We start from the raw sequence: 25,688 nt of genomic DNA on the forward strand, positions 1-25,688 counted from the left end.
GAAAAGAGTGGGAAATTGAGAGGAAAAAGGGTGGAAAATGTGAGGGATAACAGGTAGGAAATATGAGGGGAAATGGTGGGAAATGTGAGGGGAGAAGAGTGGGAAAAAGTAACAGGGAAAATGGTGGAAAATGTGAGAGGAAAAAGAAAAACGTGAGGGATAAGAGGTGGGGAAATAGTGGAGAATGTGAAGGGGAAAAGGGTGGGAAATGTGAGGGGAAAAGGGCAAAGATGTGAAGGATAAAAGGTGAGAAATATGAGGGAAAAAGGGCGAGAAACGTGAGGGGGAAAAAGGGCGGGAAACGTGAGGGGAGAAAGGGGTGGGAAACGTGAGGGGAGAAAATGGGGGGAAATGTGAGGGGAAAAGGGTGGGAAACATGAAGGATAACAAGTGGAAAATATGAGGAGAAAATGGGGAGAAACGTGAGGGAAAAGAGTGGGAAATATGAGGGGAAAAAGTGAAGACGTGAGGGGACGAGATGGCAGAAACATGAGGGGAAAATGACAGGTAAGATGTGGGGAAAATGGGAAATGTGAGCGGCAAACATGAGGGGAAAAGTGCTGGAAATGTGAGGGGAAGGGCAGGAAAAATTGGGAAATTTGGTGGCAAATGTGAGGGAGAAATGGTGGGAAATGTGAGGAGAAAAATTACGGGGGAAGGTGGCAAAAACGTGAGGGGAAAGGGTGGAGACATTTTAATAAACCCATCGTTTTATTTAAACTGAAGACCCTAAAAATCGCCCATTAGTTTTTTGCCCTAAGACTAAACCCTGAAAACAGCTAAAAAAGCAGGTTTTTCTTAAAATTTAAATCTTTTACAGCACCTGTTAACTTGGGGGAGTTTCACCTTAAATTAAACCCTAAAAACGTTGAAAAACCAGAATTGTCTTTAAATTCAAATTCCTAAAAAAATCACCATTAGTTCGGAGAGGGGGCGTCCCATAAAAATAAACTCTAAAAACAATAAAAAACTCCAGGATTCTCTTTAAAATTTAATCCCTAAAAATTAGAGGTTCATTTAGAGAAATTATTTCCTAAGATTAAAGGTAAAAAAAAAAAATTTACCTCAATTTAAGCCCCTTCGGTAGCGCGTTCGAGACTTTAAACGCCGCCCCTCAGGCCACGCCCACATCAATCATCACCATGGCAACAACGGGGCGTAATATAACCTCGCTTCATTAGCATATATTAGCATATGGAAATGGGCGTGTTCACTACGTTTCCCAGCGTGCCCCGCGCGCCGAGGCCACGCCCACGGCCGTGACCTTGTGTGAGGGGAAGGGGGGGGGGGGCTTGGGGACACCCCGGGGACACCCCCGGGTTTATCGCGACAGAAGCGACAGCGGCGACATGGCCGGGCTGGGGCTGGGAGCGGGGCTGCGGCTGCTGCGGCGGATCCCGCCCGGGTGAGAGTTTTGGGGGGAAAAAACCGAAATTTGGGGTTTGGGGGTGTCCTGGAAGGTTCTGGAAGTTGGGGGGTCCTGAGGTCTTGGGGGGGGTGCTGGGATTTTTGGGAGTTTTGGGGTTTTGGGGGGGTCCCGGGATTGGGGTTTGGGGAAGTTCTGGGGTTTTGGGGAGTTCTGGGGGTTCTGGAAGGTTCTGGGGGTTTGAGGGGGGATCTCGGGATTTTGGGGATCCCGGGATTGGGAATTGGGGGGGGGTTCTGGGATTTGGGGGAGTTTGGGATTTGGGGGAGTTTGGAATTTGGGGGAGTTTGGAATTTTGGGGAGTTTGGGATTTTTGGGGGACCCAAAATTGGGTCGGGAATTTGGGGCCTCTCGGAATTGGGGTTTTGGGGAGGGGGCCTGGAACGTTCTGGAAATTCGCGGATCCCGGGAATGTTGGGGTTTGAGGGGGGGGGGGGGGGGGGGGGGGGGTCCAGAACTGAGAAATTTGGGGGATCCCGGAGCTGTTGGGGGAATTCTGAGATTTTTTTGGGGGAAGATCCCAAATCTTGTGGGGATTCTGGGGAACCCCCAAAATTTGGGGAGGATGGGGGGGGGAGTCCCAGAGGTTTTTTGGGGGCTGCTTTTTAACCCCCCCCCCCTTAATTCACAGATTTGGGGCGTCCCGGCTGCAGAGCAGGCACGAGGCGCAGGTAGGGACCCCAAAATCTCCCAAAATCCCCCAAAATCTCCCAAAATCTCCCAAAATCTTTCCCAAATCCTTCCCAAATCCCCCCCCAAACCGATCCCAAAACAATCGCGGAGCCCCGCCCCCAGCTCGCGCGCGTGACGTCAGAACTGGGGCAAAGGTCGGGCGGTGGAAAGTGGGGGAAAGGTCAAGGGCGGGCATTGGGGGGGGGTTTAGGGGAACCTGGGGGGGATTTTGGGGGGTCCTGAGGGGGATTTTGGGGTTTTTGGGGGTCCTGGGGGGGATTTTGGGGTTATTGGGGGGGTTGGGGGGTCCTGAGGGGGATTTGGGGGGAATTTTGGGGGTCCTGGGAGGGGACTTGGGGGAATTTTGGGGGGGTTGGGGGGTCCTGAGGGGGATTTGGGGTCCTGGAGAGGATTTAGGGGGAATTTTGGGGGTCATGGAGGGGATTTTGGGGTCCTGGGGGGGATTTGGGGGAATTTTGGGGGTCCTGGGAGGGGATTTTGGGGTTTTTTGGGGGTCATGGAGGGGATTTTGGGGTCCTGGGGGGGATTTAGGGGAATTTTGGGGGTCCTGGGGGGGATTTGGGGGAATTTTGGGGGTTCTGGAGGGGATTTTGGGTCATTTTGGGGGTCCTGGGGGGGATTTTGGGGTTTTTTGGGGGGGTTGGGGGGTCCTGAGGGGGATTTTGGGGTTTTTGGGGGCCTGAGGGGGATTTGGGGGAATTTTGGGGGTCCTGGGGGGGATTTTGGGGTTTTTGGGGGGTCCTGGAGGGAATTTTGGGGTTTTTGGGGGTCCTGGGGGGGATTTTGGGGTTATTGGGGGGGTTGGGGGGTCCTGAGGGGGATTTGGGGGAATTTTGGCGTCCTGGAGGGGATTTAGGGGATTCTGAGGGGGATTTGTGGGGTCCTGGATGGGTATGGGGGAATTTTGGGGGAACTCTGTGGGATTTTTGGGGTCAAGGAGGAATTTTGGGGTCTTGAAAATATTTCAGGGATGATTTTGGGGCTCAGTGATGATTTTTGGGGGTTCTCTGATGATTTTTGGGGTTTAGTGATGATTTTGGGGCTTTTCTGATGATTTTTTGGGATTCAATTATGATTTTTGGGGTTCAGGGATGATTTTGGGGTTCAATGATGATTTTTTTGAGGTTCAGGGATGATTTTGGGGTTCAATGATGAATTTTTGGGGTTCTCTGATGAATTTTTGGGGTTCAATGATGATTTTTGGGGTTCTCTGATGATTTTTTGGGTTCTCTCCCCTTTCCCAGGCCGTGCTCCCCAAAACTGGAACAGCCACGGCCACAGCAGCCCCCCAAAAATCCAGGGCAGTGCCGAGGTGAGTGAGGGGATTTGGGGGATTTTGGGGGGAATTTGGGGAATTTTGGGGGATTTTGGGGGGAATTTGGGGGATTTTGGGGATTTGGAGGGTTTTGGGGGGGATTTTGGGGGATTTTGGGGGGAATTTGGGGGATTTTGAGGGATTTTGAGGGTTTGGGGGGTCCTGGGGGGGGATTTTGAGTGGGATTTTGGGGGGGAATTTGGGGGGCAATTCAGGGGATTTTGGGGGGAATTTGAGGGATTTTGGGGGGTCCTGGGGGATTTTTAGGGGGATTTGGGGGGTCCTGGGAGGATTTTGGGGTAATTTTGAGGGTTTTGGGGGGTCCTGGGGGATTTTGGGGCGAATTTGGGGGAATTTGGGGGATTTTGAGGGGAATTTGGGAGATTTTGAGGGTTTGGGGGGGATTTGGGGAATTTTGGGGGAATTTGAGGGATTTGGGGGCTCCTGGGGGGATTTTGTGGGGAATTTGGGGGATTTTGAGGGTTTGGGGGGATTTGGGGAATTTTGGGGGGAATTTGGGGGGAATTTGAGGGATTTGGGGGCTCCTGGGGGATTTTGCGGGGAATTTGGGGGATTTTGAGGGTTTAGGGGGGAATTAGGGGGGTTTTGGGGAGAATTTGGGCAGCAGTTCAGGGGATTTTGGGGTGTCCTGGGGGGATTTTGGGGGATTTTGAGGATTTTGGGGGGAATTTGAGGGATTTTGGGGGGTCCTGGGGGATTGTGAGTGGGATTTTGGGGGGAAATTTGGGGGAATTTGAGGGAGGAATTTGGGGGATTTTGGGGGGAATTCAGGGGATTTTGAGGGTTTTGGGGGGGGATTTTGGGGGGAATTTGGAGGATTTTGGGAGGGTCCTGGAGGATTTTGGGGTGAATTTGAGGGGTTTTGGGGAGTCCTGAGGGAATTTTTAGAGGGGTGAATTTGTGGGATTTTGGGGGGAATTTGAGGGGTTTTGGGAGGGTCCTGGAGGATTTTGGGGTGAATTTGAGGGGTTTTGGGGGGTCCTGAGGGAATTTTTTAGGGGGGGGAATTTGTGGGATTTTGGGGTGAATTTGAGGGGTTTTGGGAGGGTCCTGGAAGATTGTGGGGGACAATTCAGGGGATTTTGGGGGGAATTTGAGGGATTTTGAGGGGTCCTGAGGGAATTTTTAAGGGGGGGTGAATTTGATGGGTTTGGGGAGGGTCCTGGAGGATTTTGGGGTGAATTTGGGAGGCTCCTGGTGGGGTTTGGGGTTTTTGGGGTGCCCCTAAATTCCCTTTTTTTCCCCCAGGAATCCAAATCCTTCACTGCAGGGATGTGTTCCTGGGGCGCCTGAACGCTGAGCAGGTGTTCCCCTACCCCTCAGGTGGGACACCCCAAAAATGGGGAAATTTGGGGGGAATTTTGGGGGGAATTATGGGGGAATTATGGGGGAATTTGGGGTAAAATTTGGGGAAATTATGGGGAAATTTGGGGGAAAATCTGGGGGAATTTGGGGGGAAATTATGGGGAAATTATGGGGGAATTATGGGGAAATTTGGGGGGAAATTATGGGGAAATTATGGGGGAATTTAGAGGGGATTTGGGGGAATTATGGGGGAAATTATGGGGGGAATTATGGGGGAATTTGGGGTAAAATCTGGGGAAATTTGGGGGAAATTATGGGGGAATTTGGGGGAAATTATGGGGAAATTTGGGGTAAAATATGGGGAAATTATGGGGGAATTATGGGGGAATTTGGGGGAAAATCTGGGGAAATTTGGGGGAAAATCTGGGGAAATTTGGGGGAAAATCTGGGGAAATTTGGGGGAAAATCTGGGGAAATTCAGAGGGGATTTGGGGGGAATTTGGGGGAAATTATGGGGGGAATTATGGGGAAATTTGGGGGAAAATCTGGGGAAATTATGGGGAAATTTGGGGGAAATTATGGGGGAATTTGGGGTAAAATCTGGGGAAATTTGGGGGAAATTATGGGGGAATTTGGGGGAAATTATGGGGAAATTTGGGGTAAAATATGGGGAAATTATGGGGGAATTATGGGGGAATTTGGGGGAAAATCTGGGGAAATTTGGGGTAAAATCTGGGGAAATTCAGAGGAGATTTGGGAGAATTATGGGGGAAATTATGGGGGGAATTATGGGGGAAATTATGGGGGAATTTGGGGTAAAATATGGGGGAATTTGGGGGAAAATCTGGGAAAATTTAGAGGAGATTTGGGGGAATTTTGAGGGAAATTTGGGGCAAATTTTGAGGGAATTTGGGATAATTTCAGGAGAATTTTGGGATAATTTCAGGAGAATTTTGGGATAATTTCAGGAGAATTTTGGGATAATTTCAGGGCATTTTCAGGATAATTTCAGGAGAATTTTGGGATAATTTCAGGACATTTTTGGGATAATTTCAGGACATTTTGGGGACATTTTCAGGACATTTTTAGAACAATTTCAGGATAATTTCAGGATAATTTTGGGATAATTTCAGGAGAATTTGGGGATAATTTCAGGACATTTTCAGGATAATTTCAGAATAATTTTGGTGTCATTTTGGGATAATTTCAGGAAAATTTCAGGATAATTTTGGGACATTTTCAGAATAATTTCAGGACATTGTCAGGATAATTTCAGCATAATTTTGGGCTAATTTCAGGACATTTTCAGGAAAATTTTGGGATAATTTTAGGACAATTTCAGGATAATTTTGGTGTCATTTTGGGGATAATTTTGGTGTCATTTTGGGATAATTTCAGGACATTTTCAGGATAATTTCAGGACATTTTCAGGACGTTTTCAGGATAATTTCAGCATAATTTTGGTGTTATTTTGGGATAATTTTGGTGTCATTTTGGGGATAATTTTGGTGTCATTTTGGGATAATTTCAGGACATTTTCAGGAAAATTTGGGGATAATTTGAGGACATTTTTGGGATAATTTCAGGACATTTTTGGGATAATTTCAGGACATTTTTCAGGACAATTTGAGGACATTTTCAAGATAATTTCAGGACATTTTCAGGATAATTTCAGGATAATTTCAGGACATTTTCAGGATAATTTCAGGATAATTTCAGGACATTTTCAGGATAATTTCAGGAAAATTTGGGGATAATTTCAGGACATTTTCAGGATAATTTCAGGACATTTTCAGGACATTTTTAGAACAATTTCAGGAAAATTTCAGGACATTTTCAGGATAATTTCAGGAAAATTTTGGGATATTTTCAGGACATTTTCAGGATAATTTCAGGACATTTTCAGGACAATTTCATCATAATTCTGAGCTAATTTCAGGCCATTTTGGGGCATCCTTTTCCCCTTAATTCCCTTTTTCCCCCCAGTCCTGACCGAGGAACAAGAACAATTCCTGCAGGAGCTCGTGGGTCCCCTCAGCCGCTTCTTCGAGGTAAAAAACCCCCAAAAAAACCCCAAAAAAAACCCAAAAATCCCCAATCCCCACCTTCCCCCCATTGTGAAATCCCAGGAATCGCCTCCAAATTCCCAAATTTTCCCTAAAATCCCCCAAAATTCCGGGCAGGAAGTGAACAACCCCTCCAAGAACGACGCCCTGGAGAAGGTGGAGGACAAGACCATGCAAGGGTTAAAGGAGTTGGGGGCGTTTGGGCTCCAGGTGCCCCCGGAATTTGGGGGGCTGGGGCTCAATAACACCCAGGTGAGGCCCCCCCAAAAATTGGGGAACCCCAAAATCCCCTCCCAGTAAGTCCCAGTAAGGCCCAGTAACTCCCAGTAAGTCCCAGTAACTCCCAGTAAGTCCCAGTAACTCCCAGTGCTCCCAAATCCCCCTGGGACCCCTCAATCTCTACCCCAATGAGCTCCCAGTCCATCCCAGTCCCTCCCAGTAACTCCCAGTGTTCCCAGTGCCCCCCAAACCTCCCCAGATCCCCTCAAATCCCCCTGGGACCCCCCAATCCCCACCCCAGGCAGTTCTCAGTGGCTCCCAGTAACTCCCAGTCCATCCCAGTGCCCCCAAATCCCCCCCACATCCCCCTGGGACCCCCCAATCCCCACCCCAGTCCCTCCCTCTCCACCCCAATGAGCTCCCAGTCCCTCCCAGTCCCTCCCAGTCCCCTCAAATCCCCCTGGGACCCCTCGATCCCCACCCCAATCCCCACCCCAGTCCCTCCCAGTCCCTCCCAGTTCCCTCCCAGTCCCTCCCAGTTCCCTCCCAGTGCCCCCCAGTCCCCCCCAGTGCCCCCCAGTCCCCCCCAGTTCCCTCCCAGTCCATCCCAGTCCCCCCAAATCCCTCTGGGACCCCCTGGGACCCCTCAATCCCCACCCCAACGAGCTCCCAGTCCCTCCCAGTTCCCTCCCAGTCCCTCCCAGTCCCTCCCAGTCCCTCCCAGTTCCCTCCCAGTCCCTCCCAGTCCCTCCCAGTACCCCCAAATTCCCCTGGGACCCCCTGGGACCCCCTGATTTCTACCCCAATGAGTTCCCAGTCCCCCCCAGTCCCCCCCAGTGCCCCCCAGTTCCCTCCCAGTGACTCCCAGTGACCCCCAGTCCCTCCCAGTCCCTCCCAGTGCCCCCAAATCCCCCTGGGATCCCCTGGGACCCCCCGATCTCCATCCCAGTTCCCTCCCAGTCCCTCCCAGTCCCCCCCAGTCCCTCCCAGTCCCTCCCAGTGCCCTCCCAGTCCCTCCCAGTCCCTCCCAGTTCCCTCCCAGTGACTCCCAGTGCTCTCCCAGTCCCTCCCAGTCCCTCCCAGTTCCCTCCCAGTCCCTCCCAGTCCCTCCCAGTCCCTCCCAGTTCCCTCCCAGTCCCTCCCAGTCCATCCCAGTCCCTCCCAGTGCCCCCCAGTCCCTCCCAGTTCCCTCCCAGTCCCTCCCAGTTCCCTCCCAGTGACTCCCAGTGACTCCCAGTCCCTCCCAGTCCCCCCAAATCCCCCCGGGACCCCCTGATTTCTACTCCAGGGGGTTCCCAGTCCCTCCCAGTGCCCCCCAGTCCCTCCCAGTCCCTCCCAGTGCTCTCCCAGTCCCTCCCAGTGCCCCCAAATCCCCCTGGGACCCCCTGGGACCCCTCGATCCCCACCCCAGTCCCCCCCAGTGCTCTCCCAGTCCCTCCCAGTGACTCCCAGTGGTTCCCAGTCCCCCCCAGTCCCTCCCAGTTCCCTCCCAGTGACTCCCAGTGTTCCCAGTACGCGCGGCTGGTGCAGATCGTGGGCCAGCACGACCTGGCCGTGGGGATCACGCTGGGCGTTCACCAATCCATCGGCTCCCAGTCCCTCCCAGTCCCTCCCAGTCCCTCCCAGTCCCTCCCAGTCCCCCCCAGTGCCCCCCAGTCCCTCCCAGTTCCCTCCCAGTCCATCCCAGTCCCTCCCAGTTCCCTCCCAGTCCCTCCCAGTCCCTCCCAGTCCCTCACAGTTCCCTCCCAGTCCCTCCTAGTCCCCCCCAGTCCCTCCCAGTCCCTCCCAGTCCCTCCCAGTCCCTCCCAGTCCCTCCCAGTGCTCTCCCAGTCCCTCCCAGTCCCTCCCAGTCCCTCCCAGTTCCCTCCCAGTCCCTCCCAGTCCCTCCCAGTCCCCCCCCAGTGACTCCCAGTGACTCCCAGTCCCTCCCAGTCCCCCCAAATCCCCCCGGGACCCCCTGATTTCTACTCCAGGGGGTTCCCAGTGCCCCCCAGTCCCTCCCAGTTCCCTCCCAGTGACTCCCAGTTCCCTCCCAGTGACTCCCAGTCCCTCCCAGTCCCTCCCAGTCCCTCCCAGTGACTCCCAGTCCCTCCCAGTTCCCTCCCAGTCCCTCCCAGTCCCTCCCAGTCCCTCCCAGTAACTCCCAGTGTTCCCAGTGCCCCCCAAACCTCCCCAAATCCCCTCAAATCCCCCTGGGACCCCCCGGGACTCCCCGATCTCCAGCCCAGGGGGTTCCCAGTCCCCCCCAGTCCCTCCCAGTCCCTCCCAGTCCCCCCCAGTCCCTCCCAGTCCCTCCCAGTCCCTCCCAGTCTCCCCAGATCCCCCTGGGACCCCCTGGGACCCCCCGATCTCCACCCCAACGAGCTCCCAGTCCCTCCCAGTCCCCTCAAATCCCCCTGGGACCCCCCAATCCCCACCCCAGTCCCCCCCAGTCCCCCCCAGTCCCTCCCAATCCCCCCAAATCCCCATAGGACCCCCCGATCCCCACCCCAGGGGGTTCCCAGTCCCTCCCAGTGCCCCCCAGTGCCTCCCAGTTCCCTCCCAGTGACTCCCAGTGTTCCCAGTACGCGCGGCTGGTGCAGATCGTGGGCCAGCACGACCTGGCCGTGGGGATCACGCTGGGCGCTCACCAATCCATCGGCTCCCAGTCCCTCCCAGTCCCTCCCAGTTCCTCCCAGTGACTCCCAGTGTTCCCAGTACGCACGGCTGGTGCAGATCGTGGGCCAGCACGACCTGGCCGTGGGGATCACGCTGGGCGCTCACCAATCCATCGGCTCCCAGTCCCTCCCAGTCCCCTCCCAGTCCCTCCCAGTGACTCCCAGTCCCCCCCAGTCCCTCCCAGTCCCTCCCAGTCCCCCCCAGTCCCTCCCAGTTCCCTCCCAGTCCCTCCCAGTTCCCTCCCAGTCCCCCCCAGTCCCCCCCAGTCCCTCCCAGTCCCCCCCAGTCCCTCCCAGTCCCTCCCAGTTCCCTCCCAGTCCCTCCCAGTCCCTCCCAGTGCCCCCCAGTCCCCCCCAGTTCCCTCCCAGTCCCTCCCAGTTCCCTCCCAGTGACTCCCAGTGGTTCCCAGTCCCTCCCAGTCCCCCCAAATCCCCCTGGGACCCCCCAATCTCCATCCCAGTCCCTCCCAGTAACTCCCAGTCCCCCCAAATCCCCCCCAAATCCCTCTGGGACCCCCCGATCTCCACCCCAGGGGGTTCCCAGTCCCTCCCAGTGCCCCCCAGTCCCTCCCAGTAACTCCCAGTGACTCCCAGTGCCCCCAAATCCCCCTGGGACCCCCTGGGACCCCCCGATCTCTACCCCAGTGCCCCCCAGTCCCTCCCAGTCCCTCCCAGTCCCTCCCAATCCCCTCAAATCCCCCTGGGACCCCCCGATCTCCACCCCAGTCCCTCCCAGTCCCTCCCAGTCCCTCCCAGTTCCCTCCCAGTGACTCCCAGTGTTCCCAGTACGCGCGGCTGGTGCAGATCGTGGGCCAGCACGACCTGGCCGTGGGGATCACGCTGGGCGCTCACCAATCCATCGGCTTCAAGGGGCTGCTGCTCTATGGGAGCCCTGCCCAGAGGGAGAAATACCTGCCCCGGCTGGCCAGCGGTGAGATGGGGCTGGGGAGGGGCAGGGGGGGTGGAATGTTCTAGAAATGCACTGGGATAGGGCCTGGGATGGGCTGGAATGTTCTAGAAAGTCAGCTGGGAATGGCCTGGGATGGGCTGGAATGTTCCAGAAAGTCACTGGGATAGGGCCTGGGATGGGCTGGAATGTTCCAGAAAGTCACTGGGATAGGGCCTGAAATGCACTGGGAATGTTCCAGAAAGTGACTGGGATAGGGCCTGAAATGCACTGGGATAGGGCCTGAAATGTGCTGGAATGTTCTAGAAATTCAGCTGGGATAGGGCCTGAAATGCACCTGAAATATTCCCAGGAATTCACTGAAATATTCCCAGGAATTCCCCTGGAATGTTCTAGAAATTCAGCTGGGATAGGGCCTGAAATGCACCTGGAATGTTCCAGAAATTCAGCTGGGATAGTGCCTGAAATGCGTTGGAATATTCCCAGAAATTCGCTGAAATATTCCCAGAAATTCACTGAAATATTCCCAGAAATTCGCTGGAATATTCCCAAAAATTCACCTGAAAGATCCTGAAATATTCCCAGAAATTCCCCCAAAAATTCACTGAAATATTCCCAGAAATTCACTGAAATATTCCCAGAAATTCACTGAAATATTCCCAGAAATTCACTGGGATAGTGCCAGAAATGCACCTGAAATATTCCCAGAAATTCACTGAAATATTCCCAGAAATTCACTGAAATATTCCCAGAAATTCACTGGAATATTCCCAGAAATTCACTGAAATATTCCCAGAAATTCACTGGAATATTCCCAGAAATTCACTGAAATATTCCCAGTAAGTCACCTGGAATAGTGCCAGAAATTCAGCTGGAATGGCCTGGAATGGGGGCTGGGGGTCCATGGAATGTTCCAGAAAGTCACTGGGATAGGGCCTGAAATGTGCTGGGATGTTCCAGAAATTCAGCTGGGAATGTTCCAGAAAGTCACTGGGAATGGCCTGAAATGCACCTGGAATGTTCCAGAAATTCAGCTGGGAATGGCCTGGGATGGGGGCAGGAATTCGCTGGGATAGTGACAGAAATATTCCCAGAAATTCACCTGAAAGATCCTGAAATATTCCCAGAAATTCCCCCAAAAATTCACTGGAATATTCCCAGAAATTCACTGGGATAGTGCCTGAAATTCACTGGAATATTCCCAGAAATTCACCTGAAATATTCCCAGAAATTCACTGAAATATTCCCAGAAATTCATTGAAATATTCCCAGAAATTCACCTGGAATGTCACAAAATATTGCCAGGAATTCACTGAAATATTCCCAGAAATTCAGCTGGGATAGGGCCTGAAATGCACCTGGAATGTTCCAGAAATGCACCTGAAATAGTGCCAGAAATATTCCCAGAAATTCACTGGGATAGTGCCTGAAATGCACCTGGAATATTCCCAGAAATTGCCCCCAAGTATTCCCAGAAATTCACTGGAATATTCCTAGAAATGCATCTGAAATATTCCCAGAAATTCACTGGGATAGTGCCAGGAATGCACCTGAAATATTCCCAGAAATTCACCTGGAATGTTCCCAGAAATTCACTGGAATCGTGCCACAAATTCACCTGGAATGTCACGAAATATTCCCAGAAATTCACTGAAATATTCCCAGAAATTCACTGAAATATTCCCAGAAAGTCACTGGAATATTCCCAGAAAGTCACTGAAATATTCCCAGAAAGTCACTGGAATATTTCCAGAAATTCACCTGGAATGTCACAAAATATTGCCAGGAATTCACTGAAAAATTCCCAGAAATTCACTGAAATATTCCCAGGAATTCACCTGGAATGGCCTGGGATGGGGGCAGGAATGCACTGGAATGGAATGTTCCAGAAAGTGACTGGGAATGGCCTGAAATGCACCTGGAATGTTCCAGAAAGTGACTGGGATAGTGACAGAAATGCACCTGAAATATTCCCAGAAATTCACCTGGAATATTCCCAGAAATGCACCTGGAATATTCCCAGAAATTGCCCCCAGGTATTCCCAGAAATTCACTGGAATATTCCCAGAAATTCACTGGGTTATTCCCAGAAATTCACCGGAATATTGCCAGGAATTCACTGGAATATTCCCAGAAATTCACTGAAATATTCCCAAAAATTCACCTGGAATGGCCTGGGATGGGGGCAGGAATGCACCTGAAATATTCCCAGAAATTCCCCCAAAAATTCACTGGAATATTCCCAGAAATTCATTGAAATATTCCCAGAAATTCACTGGGAATAGCCTGAAATAGTGCCAGAAATGCACCTGAAATATTCCCAGAAATTCACCTGAAATAGTGCCAGAAATTCACCTGGAATGTCACGAAATATTGCCAGGAATTCACTGAAATATTCCCAGAAATTCACTGAAATATTCCCAGAAATTCACTGGAATATTCCCAGAAAGTCACTGGGATAGTGCCTGAAATTCACTGGGATAGTGCCTGAAATATTCCCAGAAATCCACTGGGATACTGACAGAAATTCACCTGAAATATTCCCAGAAATTCCCCTGGAATATTCCCAGAAATTCACTGAAATAGTCCCAGAAATTCACCGGAATATTCCCAGAAATTCACCTGGAATAGCCTGGAATACTCCCAGAAATTCCCCCAAAAATTCACTGGAATATTCCCAGAAATTCACTGGAATATTCCCAGAAATTCATTGAAATATTCCCAGAAATTCGCCTTTAATAGCCTGGAATATTCCCAGAAATTCCATCCAAATATTCCCAGAAATTCACTGAAATATTCCCAGAAATTCACTGAAATATTCCCAGAAAGTCACTGGGACAGTGCCTGAAATGCACCTGGAATGTTCCAGAAATTCAGCTGGGATAGGGCCTGAAATAGTCCCAGAAATTCACTGAAATATTCCCAGAAATTCACCTGGAATAGTCTGGAATATTCCCAGAAATTCACCTGAAAGATCCTGAAATATTCCCAGAAATTCACTGGAATATTCCCAGAAATTCCCTGGGTGAAATTTTCTCAATTTTTGGGACTTTTTGGGTGAAATTTTCTCATTTCTGGGTGGAATTTTCTCATTTCTGGGTGGAATTTTCCCATTTCCGGGTGGAATTTTCCCATTTCCGGGTGAAATTTTCCCATTTCTGAGTGAAATTTTCTCGTTTTTGAGTGAAATTTTCTGGCTGAAATGTTCCCATTTCTGGCTGAAACTTTCTCATTTCTGAGCGGATTTTGCTCATTTTTGGCCCTTTTCGAACGGGATTTTTTGGGATTTTTTGGGATTTTCCTCCCTCAGGGCATCCCAAACTCCCCAAAATCCCCAAATTTCCCGAAATTCCCGTTTTTAGGGGAGTGGGTGGCAAATCCAGGTCCCTTTGGTCCCTTTTGGGTGGAATTTTCTCATTTCTGGGTGAAATTTTCTGGGTCAAATTTTCTCAATTTTGGGTGGAATTTTCTCAATTTTGGGTGGAATTTTCTCATTTTGGGGTGAAATTTTCTGGGTGGAATTTTCTCATTTTGGGGACTTTCTGGGTGGAATTTTCTCATTTTTGGGTGGAATTTTCTCATTTTGGGGTGAAATTTTCTGGCTGAAATTTTCTCTTTTTTGGGTGGAATTTTCTGCATTTTTGGGTGAAATTTCCTCATTTTTGGGTGAAATTTTCTCAATTTTGGGGTGAAATTTTCTCAATTTTTGAGCCTTTCTGGGTGGATTTTTCTCATTTTTGGCCCTTTTCGAACGGGGTTTTTTGGGATTTTCCTCCCTCAGGGAATCCCAGGCTGCCCCTGGCCATTCCCAAACTCCCCAGAATTCCCAAATTTCCTGAAATTCCCGTTTTTAGGGGAGTGGGTGGCCGCGTTCTGCCTGACGGAGCCGGGCAGTGGCTCCGACGCCGCCTCCATCCGCACCAGGGCCACCCCCAGCCCCTGCGGGACCTTCTGGACCCTGGAGGGGGAGAAGACCTGGATCAGGTCAGGAATGCCCAAAATCCCCAAAATTCCCAAAATTCCGGGACCTTTGGGGCAAAATTCCCAAATTTCGGGGTGAAAATCCCCAATTTTGGAGCAAAAATCCCAAATTTCGGGGTGAAAATCCTGAATTTTGGAGCAAAAATCCCAAATTTCCAGGCAAAAATCCCCAGTTTTGGGGCAAAATTCCCGAATTTTGGAGCAAAAATCCCCAAATTTCAGGGCAAAATTCCCAAATTTCGAGGTGAAAATCCTGAATTTTCCCCCAAATTCCCCCCTAAAAACCCCATTTTCCCCCAATTTCCCCAAATTCCCCCCCCAAATCCCCAATTTTCCCAAATTTCCCCCCAAAATCCCTATTTTCCCCCCTTTTTTCCCCAATTTTCCCCCTAAAATCCCCAAATTTTCCCCAAATTCCCCAAATTTTCCCCAAATTTCCCCTAAAATCCCCAATTCCCCCCCCAAAATCCCCAATTTCCCCCCAAATTTCCCCCAAAATCCCCAATTTTTCCCCATTTTACCCCCCAAAATCCCCAATTTCCCCTCCCCAAATTCCCCAATTTTCCCCCAAATTCCCTCCAAATTCCCCCCTAAAATCCCCAATTTTCCCCAAATTTTCCCCCAAATCCCCAATTTTCCCCCAAATTCCCCCAAATTCCCTCTAAAATCCCCAAATTTCCCCCCCAAAATCCCCATTTTTTCCCCATTTTTTCCCCAATTTCCCCCAATTTTCCCCCAAATTCCCCCCAAAATCCCCAATTTTCCCCAAATTTTCCCCAAAATCCCCCCAAAATCCCCAAATTCCCCCCCGAATTCCCCAATTTCCCCCCTAAAATCATCAATTTTCCCCCAATTTCCCCTCCCCAAATTCCCCAATTTTCCCCCAATTTTCCCCCAAATTCCCCCCACAATCCCCAATTTTCCCCAATTTTCCCCCGATTTTTCCCCTAAAACCCCCAAAATCCCCAAATTTTTCCCAATTTCCCCCCTAAAATCCCCAATTTTCCCCTGATTTCCCCCAATTTTCCCCCAAATTCCCCCCAAATTTCCCCTGAAATCCCCAATTTTCCCCCCAAAATCCCCAATTTCCCCCCCCAAAATCCCTCCAAACCCCCCAAATTTCCCCCCAAAATCCCCAAATTCCCCCCAAAATCCCCAATTTCCCCCAAATTTTCCCAAAATCCCCCAAATTTCCCCCATTTTTCCCCCCTAAAATCCCCAAATTCCCCCCCGAATTCCCCAATTTCCCCCCTAAAATCCCCAATTTTCCCCCAATTTCCCCCAATTTCCCCCCACAATCCCCATTTTTCCCCAAATTTTCCCCAATTTCCCCCCTAAAATCCCCAAATTTCCCCCCCAAATCCCCAATTTTGCCCAAATTTCCCCTAAAATCCCCTATTGCCCCCCCAAAATCCCCAATTTTCCCCCAAATTTCCCCCCAAAATCCCCAATTTTTCCACATTTACCCCCCCAAAATCCCCAATATTTTCCCCTAAAATCCCCCTAAACCCCCCAAAATCCCCCCCAAAATCCCCAAATTTTCCCCAAATTCCCCCCAAAATCCCCAAATTTTCCCGATTTTTCCCAATTTTTCCCAAATTTCCCCCAAATTTCCCCTGCAGTAACGGGGGCCTGGCCGAGCTGTTCACGGTGTTCGCCCAGACCCCGCTCAAGGACGGCAAAACCGGGGCCACGAGGGAGAGGATCAGCGCCTTCCTCGTGGAGAGGGGGTTTGGGGGCGTCACAAAGTGAGCCAAGGGGATTGGGGAACATTGGGAACATGGGGGGACACCCAGTGAGCCAAGGGGATTGGGGAACCTGAATGGGGATTGGGGAACCTGGGACAGGATCAGCGCCTTCCTCGTGGAGAGGGGATTTGGGGGCATCACAAAGTGAGAGCCGAGGGGATTGGGGAGCATTGGGGATTGGGGAACATTGGGAACCTCATTGGGGATTGGGGAACCTGGGACAGGATCAGCGCCTTCCTCGTGGAGAGGGGGTTTGGGGGCGTCACAAAGTGAGAGCCGAGGGGATTGGGGAACATTAATGGGGATTGGGGAGCATTGGGAACATTGGGAACCTCATTGGGGATTGGGGAACATTGGGAACCTGGGACAGGATCAGCGCCTTCCTCGTGGAGAGGGGATTTGGGGGCATCACAAAGTGAGCCAAGGGGATTGGGGAGCATTGGGAACCTCATTGGGGATTGGGGAACATTGGGAACCTGGGACAGGATCAGCGCCTTCCTCGTGGAGAGGGGATTTGGGGGCGTCACAAAGTGAGCCAAGGGGATTGGGGAACCTGAATGGGGATTGGGGAACCTGGGACAGGATCAGCGCCTTCCTCGTGGAGAGGGGGTTTGGGGGCGTCACACAGTGAGAGCCAAAGGGATTGGGGAACCTGGGGTGACACCCAGTGAGCCGAGGGGATTGGGGAACATTGGGAACCTGAATGGGGATTGGGGAGCATTGGGAACATTGGGAACCTGGGACAGGATCAGCGCCTTCCTCGTGGAGAGGGGGTTTGGGGGCGTCACAAAGTGAGCCAAGGGGATTGGGGAACATTGGGAACATGGGGGGACACCCAGTGAGCCAAGGGGATTGGGGAACCTGGGACAGGATCAGCGCCTTCCTCGTGGAGAGGGGGTTTGGGGGCGTCACACAGTGAGAGCCAAGGGGATTGGGGAGCATTGGGAACCTCATTGGGGATTGGGGAACATGGGAGGGACTGGGGGATTGGGGAACCTGGGGTGACACCCAGTGAGCCCAGGGGATTGGGGAACATTGGGAACCTGAATGGGGATTGGGGAGCATTGGGAACCTGGGACAGGATCAGCGCCTTCCTCGTGGAGAGGGGATTTGGGGGCGTCACACAGTGAGAGCCGAGGGGATTGGGGAGCATTGGGAACATTGGGAACCTCATTGGGGATTGGGGAACCTGGGACAGGATCAGCGCCTTCCTCGTGGAGAGGGGGTTTGGGGGCGTTACCCAGTGAGCCAAGGGGATTGGGGAACCCTGAATGGGGATTGGGGATGTCACACAGTGAGCCAAGGGGATTGGGGAACATTGGGAACATGGGGAACCTCATTGGGGATTGGGGGATTGGGGAACATTGGGGGGGATTGGGGAACCTCATTGGGGTTTGGGGAACCTTGGGAACATGGGGGTGTCACCCAGTGAGAGCCCAGGGGATTGGGGAGCATTGGGAACATGGGGGCGTCACCCAGTGAGAGCCCAGGGGATTGGGGCACTTCCCCCCATTTTTCCCTCTATTTTCCCCATTTTTTCCCCGTTTTTTCCCATTTTTTTTCCCAATTTTCTCGCATTTTCTCCCAATTTTCCCCTGTTAATTTTTAACTTCTTTTTTCCCCTCTTTTCCCCCTCATTTCCCAGTGGTCCCCCAGAGAAGAAATTGGGCATCTGTGCCTCCAACACCGCCTCATTTTCCCACCTTTTTTCCCCATTATTTTTTCCCATTTCTTCCCCCCATTTTTCCCCCATTTTCCCCCCTCTTTTTTCTCTATTTTTTGCATTTTTCCCCATTTTTTCCCATTTCTTCCCCCCATTTTTCTCTCTATTTTCTCCTCTTTTTTGCCCATTTTTTGCCCATTTTTTCCCCGTTTTTTCCCATTTTTTCCCCTTTCTTCCCCCCATTTCCCCCCCATTTCTCCCTCTTTTTTCCCCATTATTTTTTCCCATTTTCTCCCCCCATTTTCCCCCATTTGTCCTCCCTCTTTTTCCCCATTTCTCCCCCCCATTTTTCCCCCATTTCTCCCTCTTTCTTCTCTATTTTCCCCCCATTTCTCCCTCTTTTTTCCCCATTATTTTTAACATTTTCCACCCATTATTTCCCATTTCTCCCCCCATTTTTCCCCCATTTCTCCCACATTTCTCCCTCTATTTTCCCCATTTTTCTCCCGTTTTTTCCCCATTTTTTTTCCCATTTTCCCCCAATTTTTCCCCCTTAATTTTAATTCCCTTTTCCCCTATTTTCCCCCTCATTTTCCAGTGGTCCCCCAGAGAAGAAGTTGGGCATCCGAGCCTCCAACACCGCCTCATTTTCCCACCATTATTTCCCATTTCTCCCCCATTTCTCCCTCTCTTTTCCCCATTTTTTCCCATTAATTTTCCCACTATTTCCCTCCTTTTTTCCCCCCATTTTTTCCCATTTTTCCACCATTTTCCCCCCTCTTTTTGCCCATTTTTTCCCATTTCTTCCCCCCATTTTTCCCCCATTCCCCTCTCTTTTTTCCCCTTTATTTTTTCCATGTTTCCCCCCATTTTTTCCCATTTCTCTACCCCATTTCTCCCCCCCATTTCTCCCTCTTTCTTCTCTATTTTTCCCCCATTTTCCCACCATTTTTCCCCCTCTTTTTCCTCCATTTCTCCCCCCATTTTTCCCTCTTTCTTCTCTATTTTCCTCCCATTTTCCCCATTTTTTCCCCACATTTCCCTCCCATATTTTCCCCCCTTTTTCCCCATTTCTCCCTCTCTTTTCTCTATTTTTTCCTCATTTTCCCCCCATTATTTCCCATTTCTCCCCCCATTTTCCCCCCATTTTTCCCTCTATTTTCTTGATTTTTTCCCCCATTTTTTCCCCGTTTTTTCCCCGTTTTTTCCCCATTTTTTTTCCAATTTTCCCCCAATTTTTTTCCCATTAATTTCAATCCTTTTCCCCCTCATTTCCCAGTGGTCCCCCAGAGAAGAAATTGGGCATCCGAGCCTCCAACACCACCTCCGTTTACTTCGACTCCGTGCGGGTCCCGGCCCAGAACCTCCTGGGCCCCGTTGGCGGCGGCTTCAAGGTGGCCATGAACATCCTGAACAACGGCAGGTTCGGCATGGCCGCCGCCATGGCCGGCACCATCCGGGGGCTGCTCCAGGCCGCGGTGAGAACCCAAAATTTGGGGCATTTTGGGGCAGTTTTGGGGTCACAGAAATGGAAAAAACCCAAAAAAAATCCCAAAAAAATCGGGCAAAAAATGGCGAAAAATCCCAAATTTCAATGGCCGCCGCCATGGCCGGCACCATCCGGGGGCTGCTCCAGGCCGCGGTGAGAACCCAAAATTTGGGGCATTTTGGGGCAGTTTTGGGGTCACAGAAATGGAAAAAACGCAAAAAAAATCCCAAAAAAATCGGCCAAAAAATGGCGAAAAATCCCAAATTTCGGTGGCCGCCGCCATGGCCGGCACCATCCGGGGGCTGCTCCAGGCCGCGGTGAGAACCCAAAATTTGGGGCATTTTGGGGCAGTTTTGGGGTCTCAAAAATGGAAAAAACCCAAAAAAAATCCCCAAAAAATCGGCCAAGAAATGGCAAAAAATTCCAAATTTCAGTGGCCGCCGCCATGGCCGGCACCATCCGGGGGCTGCTCCAGGCCGCGGTGAGAACCCAAAATTTGGGGCATTTTGGGCGAGTTTTGGGGTCCCAAAAATGGAAAAAACGCAAAAAAAATCCGTGAAAAATCAGCCAAAAAATGGCGAAAAAACCCCCACAAAAAATCCCAATTTTCGGTGGCCGGCACCATCCGGGGGCTGCTCCAGGCCGCGGTGAGAACCCAAAATTTGGGGCATTTTGGGGCAGTTTTGGGGTCTCAAAAATGGAAAAAACCCAAAAAAAATCCCAAAAAAATCGGCCAAAAAACCCCAAAATTCCTTAAAAAATCCCCAGAAAATCCCCCCCAAAAATCCCCCCAAATTCACTAAAAATTCCCTCAAAATCCCCAAAAAATTCCCCCCCAAAAATTCCCAAAGATTCCTTAAAAAATTCCACAGAAAATCCCTCAAAATCCCACCAAAAATCCCACCAAAAATTCCCTCAAAATTCCAAAACATCCCCAGAATTCCCCCCAAAAATGCCCTAAAAATCCCCAAAATTCATTAAACATTCCCCAAAAAATCCCTCCCAAAATTCCTGAAAATCCAAAAAATTCCCCCTAAACCTCCCCCACCCCTCCTTTCCTTCCTCTCCCCAATTTTGGGGGCATTTTCCCAAATTTTTGGGATTTTTCCCCAGTTTTTGCGGGGGATTTTTCTCAAATTTTTGGGATTTTCCCAATTTTTTTGTCAATTTTCCCAAATTTTTGGGGAATTTTCCCAAATTTTTTTGGGATTTTCCCCAAATTTTTGGGCTTTTTTCCCCAAATTTTTGAGGAATTTTTCCCCAAATTTTTGGGTAATTTTCCCCAAATTTTTTGGCGATTTTTCCCAAATTTTTGGGGCTTTTTTGGGATTTTTCCCCAATTTTGGGGGTTTTTTCCCCAATTTTTTGGGTTTTTTCCCCAATATTTTTGAGGAATTTTCCCCAGTTTTTTTTGGAATTTTTCCTAAATTTTTTGGGATTTTTCCCACTTTTTTTTTTTGTTTTTTCCCCAATTTTTTTGGTAATTTTCCCAAATTTTGGGGATTTTCTCCCCAATCTTTGGGGGATTTTTCTCAAATTTTTGGGGATTTATCCCAAATTTTTGGGGTTTTTTTTCCCCAAATTTTTGGGATTTTTTCCCAATTTTTGGGGAATTTTCCCCTTTTTTTTTTTTTTTTGGGATTTTTCCCCAATTTTTGGGGTTTTTTTCCAATTTTTGGGGTTTTTTCCCCAATTTTTTGGACATTTTTCCCCAATTTTTTTGGACATTTTTCCCCAAATTTTTGGGGATTTTTTCCCCAAATTTTGGAGGAATTTTTCCCCAAATTTTTTGGCTTTTTTCCCCAAATTTTTGGGGGATTTTTTCCCCATTTTTTTCGTGATTTTTCCCCAATTTTTTTGGGATTTTTCCCCAATTTTTTGGGGATTTTTCCCAAATATTTTTTGGGGATTTTCCCCAAATTTTTGAGGAATTTTTCTCCAAATTTTTCATGATTTTTTCCCCCAATTTTTTCGTGATTTTTCCCCAAATTTTTGAGGAATTTTCCCCAAATTTTTGGGGTTTTTTCCCTTTTTTGGGGGGGGATTTTTTTCCCAATTTTGGGGAGAATTTTCCCCAATTTTTTTTTGTAATTTTCCCAAATTTTGTTGTTTTTCCCCAAATTTTTGGGGGTTTTTTTCCCCAATTTTTGAGGATTTTTTCCCAAATTTTTGGGATTTTTCCCCAATTTTTTGGTAATTTTTCCAAATTTTTTGGGCTATTTTTCCCATATTTTTTGGGTTTTTTTCCCCAATTTTTTCGGGATTTTCCTCAAATTTTTGGGCATTTTCCCCAAATTTTTGGGGTATTTTTCCCCAGTTTTTTGGGGATTTTTCCCCAATTTTTCATGATTTTTTTCCCCAATTTTTTGGTCATTTTTCCCCAATTTTTTGGGGATTTTCCCCCAATTTTTGGGATTTTTTCCCCAATTTTTGGGATTTTTTTCCCCAATTTTTTGGGGGAATTTTCCCAATTCTTGGGGATTTTTCCCCAAATTTTTGAGGTTTTTTCCCCAAATTTTTGGGCTTTTTTCCCCCAATTTTTGAGGAATTTTTCCCCAAATTTTTCATTATTTTTCCCCAATCTTTGGGGGATTTTTCTCAAATTTTTGGGGGATTTTTCCCAAAATTTTCGTGATTTTTTCCCCAATTTTTTGAGCTTTTTTCCCCAAAATTTTGGAATTTTTTTCCCCAAATTTTCGTGATTTTTTCCCCAATTTTTTTGGATTTTTCCCCAGTTTTTTTGGGCATTTTTCCCAATTTTTTTTTTGATTTTTCCCAAATTTTTGCCATTTTCTCCCCAGGTTTCCCACGCCTCCAACCGGACCCAATTTGGGGCCAAAATCCACGAATTTGGGGCCATCCAGGAGAAGCTGGGCAGGATGGCCCTGCTGCACTACGTCACTGAGGTGGGAAATTGGGGAAAATTTGGGGAATTTTGGGAAAATTTGGGGAATTTTGGGCATTTTGGGGGATTTGGGGGAATTTGGGGGGATTTTGGGGAAGGATCCTAAAAAAATTGGGGGATTTGGGAGGGATTTAGGGGGAAATTTTAGGGATTTTGGGAGGAATTTGGGGAATTTTTGGGGATTTTTGGGAAATTTTGGGGAATTTTGGGATTTGGGGGCAATTTGGGGGAATTTTGGGAAGGATCCTAAAAAAATTGGGGGAAATTTCAGGGATTTTGGGAGGAATTTGGGGAGGTTTTGGGGGGAAATTCCTCAAATTTCGGGGGAAATTTGGGGGAGTTTGGGAGGATTTTGGGGAATTTTGGGAAAATTTGGGGAATTTTGGGAATTTGGGGGGAATTTTGGGAAGGATTCTAAAAAAATTGGGGGAAATTTCAGGGATTTTTGGGGGGAATTTGGGGAAATTTTGGGGGGAAATTCCTCAAATTTAGGGGGAATTTGGGGAAATTTGGAGATGATTTAGGGGGAATTTTGGGAATTTGGGGGAATTTTGGGGGAATTTGGGGGAATTTGGGGAAGGATCCTAAAAAATTTGGGGGATTTGGGGGAAATTTTAGGAATTTTGGGAGGATTTTGGGGTAAATTTGGGGGGAAATTCCCAAAATGTTGGGGGGATTTGGGGAATTTTTGGGATTTTTGGGAATTTGGGGAGGATTTTGGGGGAATTTGGGGAAGGATCCTAAAAAAATTGGGGGAAATTTCAGGGAATTTGGGGAAATTTTGGGGGGAAATTCCCCAAAATTTGGGGGGAACTTGGGGGAATTTTGGGAGGGATCCTAAAAAAATTGGAGGAAATTTCAGGGATTTTGGGAGGAATTTGGGGAATTTTAGGAATTTTGGGAGGGATTTGGGGGAATTTAGGGGAATTTTGGGAAGGATCCTAAAAAATTTGGGGGAAATTTTAGGGATTTTGGGGGGAATTTGGGGAATTTTTGGGGATTTTTGGGGAATTTTGGGAAGGATCCTAAAAAAATTGGGGGAAATTTCAGGGATTTTGGGGGGAAATTCCTCAAATTTAGGGGGAAATTTGGGGAGGATTTAGGGGGAATTTGGGGAAATTTTAGGGATTTTGGGAGGGATTTGGGGGAGTTTGGGGGGAATTTTGGGAAGGATCCTAAAAAAATTGGGGGATTTGGGGGAAATTTTAGGAATTTTGGGAGGATTTTGGGGTAAATTTGGGGGGAAATTCCCAAAATGTTGGGGGGAAATTTGGGGAGGATTTAGGGGGAATTTGGGGAAATTTTGGGGAGGTTTTGGGAAGGATCCTGGAAAATTTAGGGGAAATTTTAGGGATTTTGGGAGGAAATTTGGGAAAATTTGGGGAATTTGGGGAATTTGGGGATTTTGGGGAAGGATCCTAAAAAAATTGGGGGAAATTTCAGGGATTTTGGGGGGAAATTCCTCAAATTTGGTGGGAGTTTGGGAGGATTTGGGGGAATTTTGGGAAGGATCCTGAAAAATTTGGGGGAAATTTTAGGGATTTTGGGAGGATTTTGGGGAGGATTTGGGGGCAAATTCCTCAAATTTGGGGGGAAATTTGGGGGAATTTTGGGAAGGATCCTGAAAAATTTGGGGAATTTGGGGAGGATTTAGGGGGTATTTGGGAAGAATTTATGGAATTTTGGGAGGGATTTTGGGGAGGTTTTGGGGGGAAACTGGGAAAATTCCCCAAATTTAGGAGAATTTTGGGGGAATTTGGGGGAATTTTGGGAAGGATCCTAAAAAAATTGGGGGAAATTTCAGGGATTTTGGGAGGAATTTGTGGAAATTTTGGGGGGAAATTCCTCAAATTTAGGGGGAAATTTGGGGGAATTTGGAGATGATTTAGGGGGAATTTGGGGAATTTTGGGGGAATTTGGGGGAATTTTGGGAGAATTTGGGAAGGATTCTAAAAAATTTGGGGGATTTGGGGGAAATTTTAGGAATTTTGGGAGGATTTTGGGGTAAATTTGGGGGGAAATTCCCAAAATGTTGGGGGGAAATTTGGGGAGGATTTAGGGGGAATTTGGGGAAATTTTGGGGAGGTTTTGGGAAGGATCCTGGAAAATTTAGGGGAAATTTTAGGGATTTTGGGAGGAAATTTGGGAAAATTTGGGGAATTTGGGGAATTTGGGGATTTTTGGGAAGGATCCTAAAAAAATTGGGGGAAATTTCAGGGATTTTGGGGGGAAATTCCTCAAATTTAGGGGGAAATTTGGGGAGGATTTAGGGGGAAATTTGGGGAGGATTTAGGGGGAATTTGGGGAAATTTTAGGAATTTTGGGAGGGATTTGGGGAATTTTTGGGAATTTGGGGAAGGATCCTGAAAATTTTGGGGGAAATTTTAGGGATTTTGGGGGGAAATTCCCCAAGTTTGGGGAGGATTTTGGGGAATTTTGGGAAGAATTTTGAAAATTTTGGGGCATCTGGGAGGGATTTTTGGAGGAATTTTGGGGAAATTTGGGGGAATTTGGGGAATTTTGGGAAGAATCCTAAAAAAATTGGGGGAAATTTCAGGGATTTTGGGAGGAATTTGGGAGGGATCCTAAAAAATTTGGGGGAAATTTTTGGGATTTTGGGAGGAATTTGTGGAAATTTTGAGGGGGGAATTCCCAAAATTTGGGGAGGAATTTGGGGATTTTGGGGGAATTTTGGGAAGGATCCTAAAAAATTTGGGGGAAATTTTAGGAATTTTTGGAGGATTCTGGGGGAAAATTCCCAAAATGTTGGGGGGATTTGGGGAATTTTGGGAGGGATTTGGGGAATTTAGGGGAATTTTGGGAAGGATCCTAAAAAATTTGGGGGAAATTTCAGGGATTTGGGGAGGAATTTGTTGAATTTTTGGGGAGGATTTTGGGGGGAAATCGGGAAAATTCTCCAAATTTGGGGAGAATTTGGAGCAAAATTTGGGAATTTTTGGATGAAAAACCCAGGAATTTTACCAGGAACTCCCCAGATTTTTGGGATTTCTCCCAAATTTGTTGGGATTTTCCCAAAATTCCCATTTTTTGCCCCAAATCCAGTCCATGGCCTTCATGATCAGCGCCAACATGGACAGGGGGGCGACCCCGACTTCCAGATGGAGGCGGCCATCAGCAAAATCTTCGGATCCGTGAGGAAATTTTGGGAATTTTCCCAATTTTTGGGAATTTTTGGGGGGTTTGGGGAGGTTGGGGAGGAATTCCCAAAATTTGGGAAGAAGTTCCCAAAATTTGGGGGAAAAATTTGGGATTTTTCCTGAATTTTTTGGGTT

The 25,688-nt window shown here is 48.6% G+C and overlaps 1 protein-coding gene and 1 long non-coding RNA gene across 5 annotated transcripts; one reads left to right on the forward strand and one right to left on the reverse strand.

The window, feature by feature from the left end:
- Positions 1-356: 356 nt before the first annotated feature.
- Positions 357-25,688, forward strand: ACADVL (acyl-CoA dehydrogenase very long chain). 4 transcript variants are annotated; one of them, XM_071420903.1, is made up of 11 exons: positions 366-1,405; positions 3,364-3,431; positions 4,704-4,778; positions 6,747-6,811; positions 6,944-7,078; positions 10,489-10,633; positions 14,464-14,593; positions 16,213-16,338; positions 19,281-19,479; positions 22,292-22,396; positions 25,459-25,688. In XM_071420903.1, the coding sequence occupies exons 1-11, from the start codon at positions 1,350-1,352 to the stop codon at positions 25,549-25,551; spliced, it is 1,197 nt and encodes a 398-aa protein (XP_071277004.1). In that variant the 5' UTR covers positions 366-1,349; the 3' UTR covers positions 25,552-25,688. The 4 variants fall into 4 exon arrangements, with proteins under 4 accessions (XP_071277005.1, XP_071277002.1, XP_071277003.1 ...); XM_071420904.1 differs by lacking the exons at positions 19,281-19,479; positions 22,292-22,396; positions 25,459-25,688 and adding exons at positions 2,058-2,097; positions 18,600-19,273 and having other exon boundaries at positions 357-1,405; XM_071420901.1 differs by lacking the exons at positions 19,281-19,479; positions 22,292-22,396; positions 25,459-25,688 and adding an exon at positions 18,600-19,273 and having other exon boundaries at positions 357-1,405.
- On the reverse strand, positions 11,515-12,631 carry LOC139587067 (uncharacterized). Its single transcript, XR_011678202.1, has 3 exons — positions 12,448-12,631; positions 11,968-11,989; positions 11,515-11,555 (listed from the first exon to the last, which is right to left on the reverse strand). It is a non-coding gene; the product is annotated as an uncharacterized lncRNA (long non-coding RNA).

Source organism: Agelaius tricolor, unplaced genomic scaffold (assembly GCF_023055355.1).
Source record: "Agelaius tricolor isolate 1412-34295 unplaced genomic scaffold, bAgeTri1.0.p SCAF_172, whole genome shotgun sequence".
Lineage (NCBI taxonomy): Eukaryota > Metazoa > Chordata > Aves > Passeriformes > Icteridae > Agelaius > Agelaius tricolor.

What these genes read in the sequence shown, in the direction of transcription:
- ACADVL (XM_071420901.1), top strand. Translation starts at nt 1,350, where the DNA reads ATGGCCGGGCTGGGGCTGGGAGCGGGGCTGCGGCTGCTGCGGCGGATC. An exon ending in CTGCGGCGGATCCCGCCCGG is followed by an intron (nt 1,406 to 3,363) that starts GTGAGAGTTTTG and finishes CCCCTTTCCCAG; the next exon opens with GCCGTGCTCCCCAAAACTGG. An exon ending in GGTGTTCCCCTACCCCTCAG is followed by an intron (nt 4,779 to 6,746) that starts GTGGGACACCCC and finishes TTTTCCCCCCAG; the next exon opens with TCCTGACCGAGGAACAAGAA.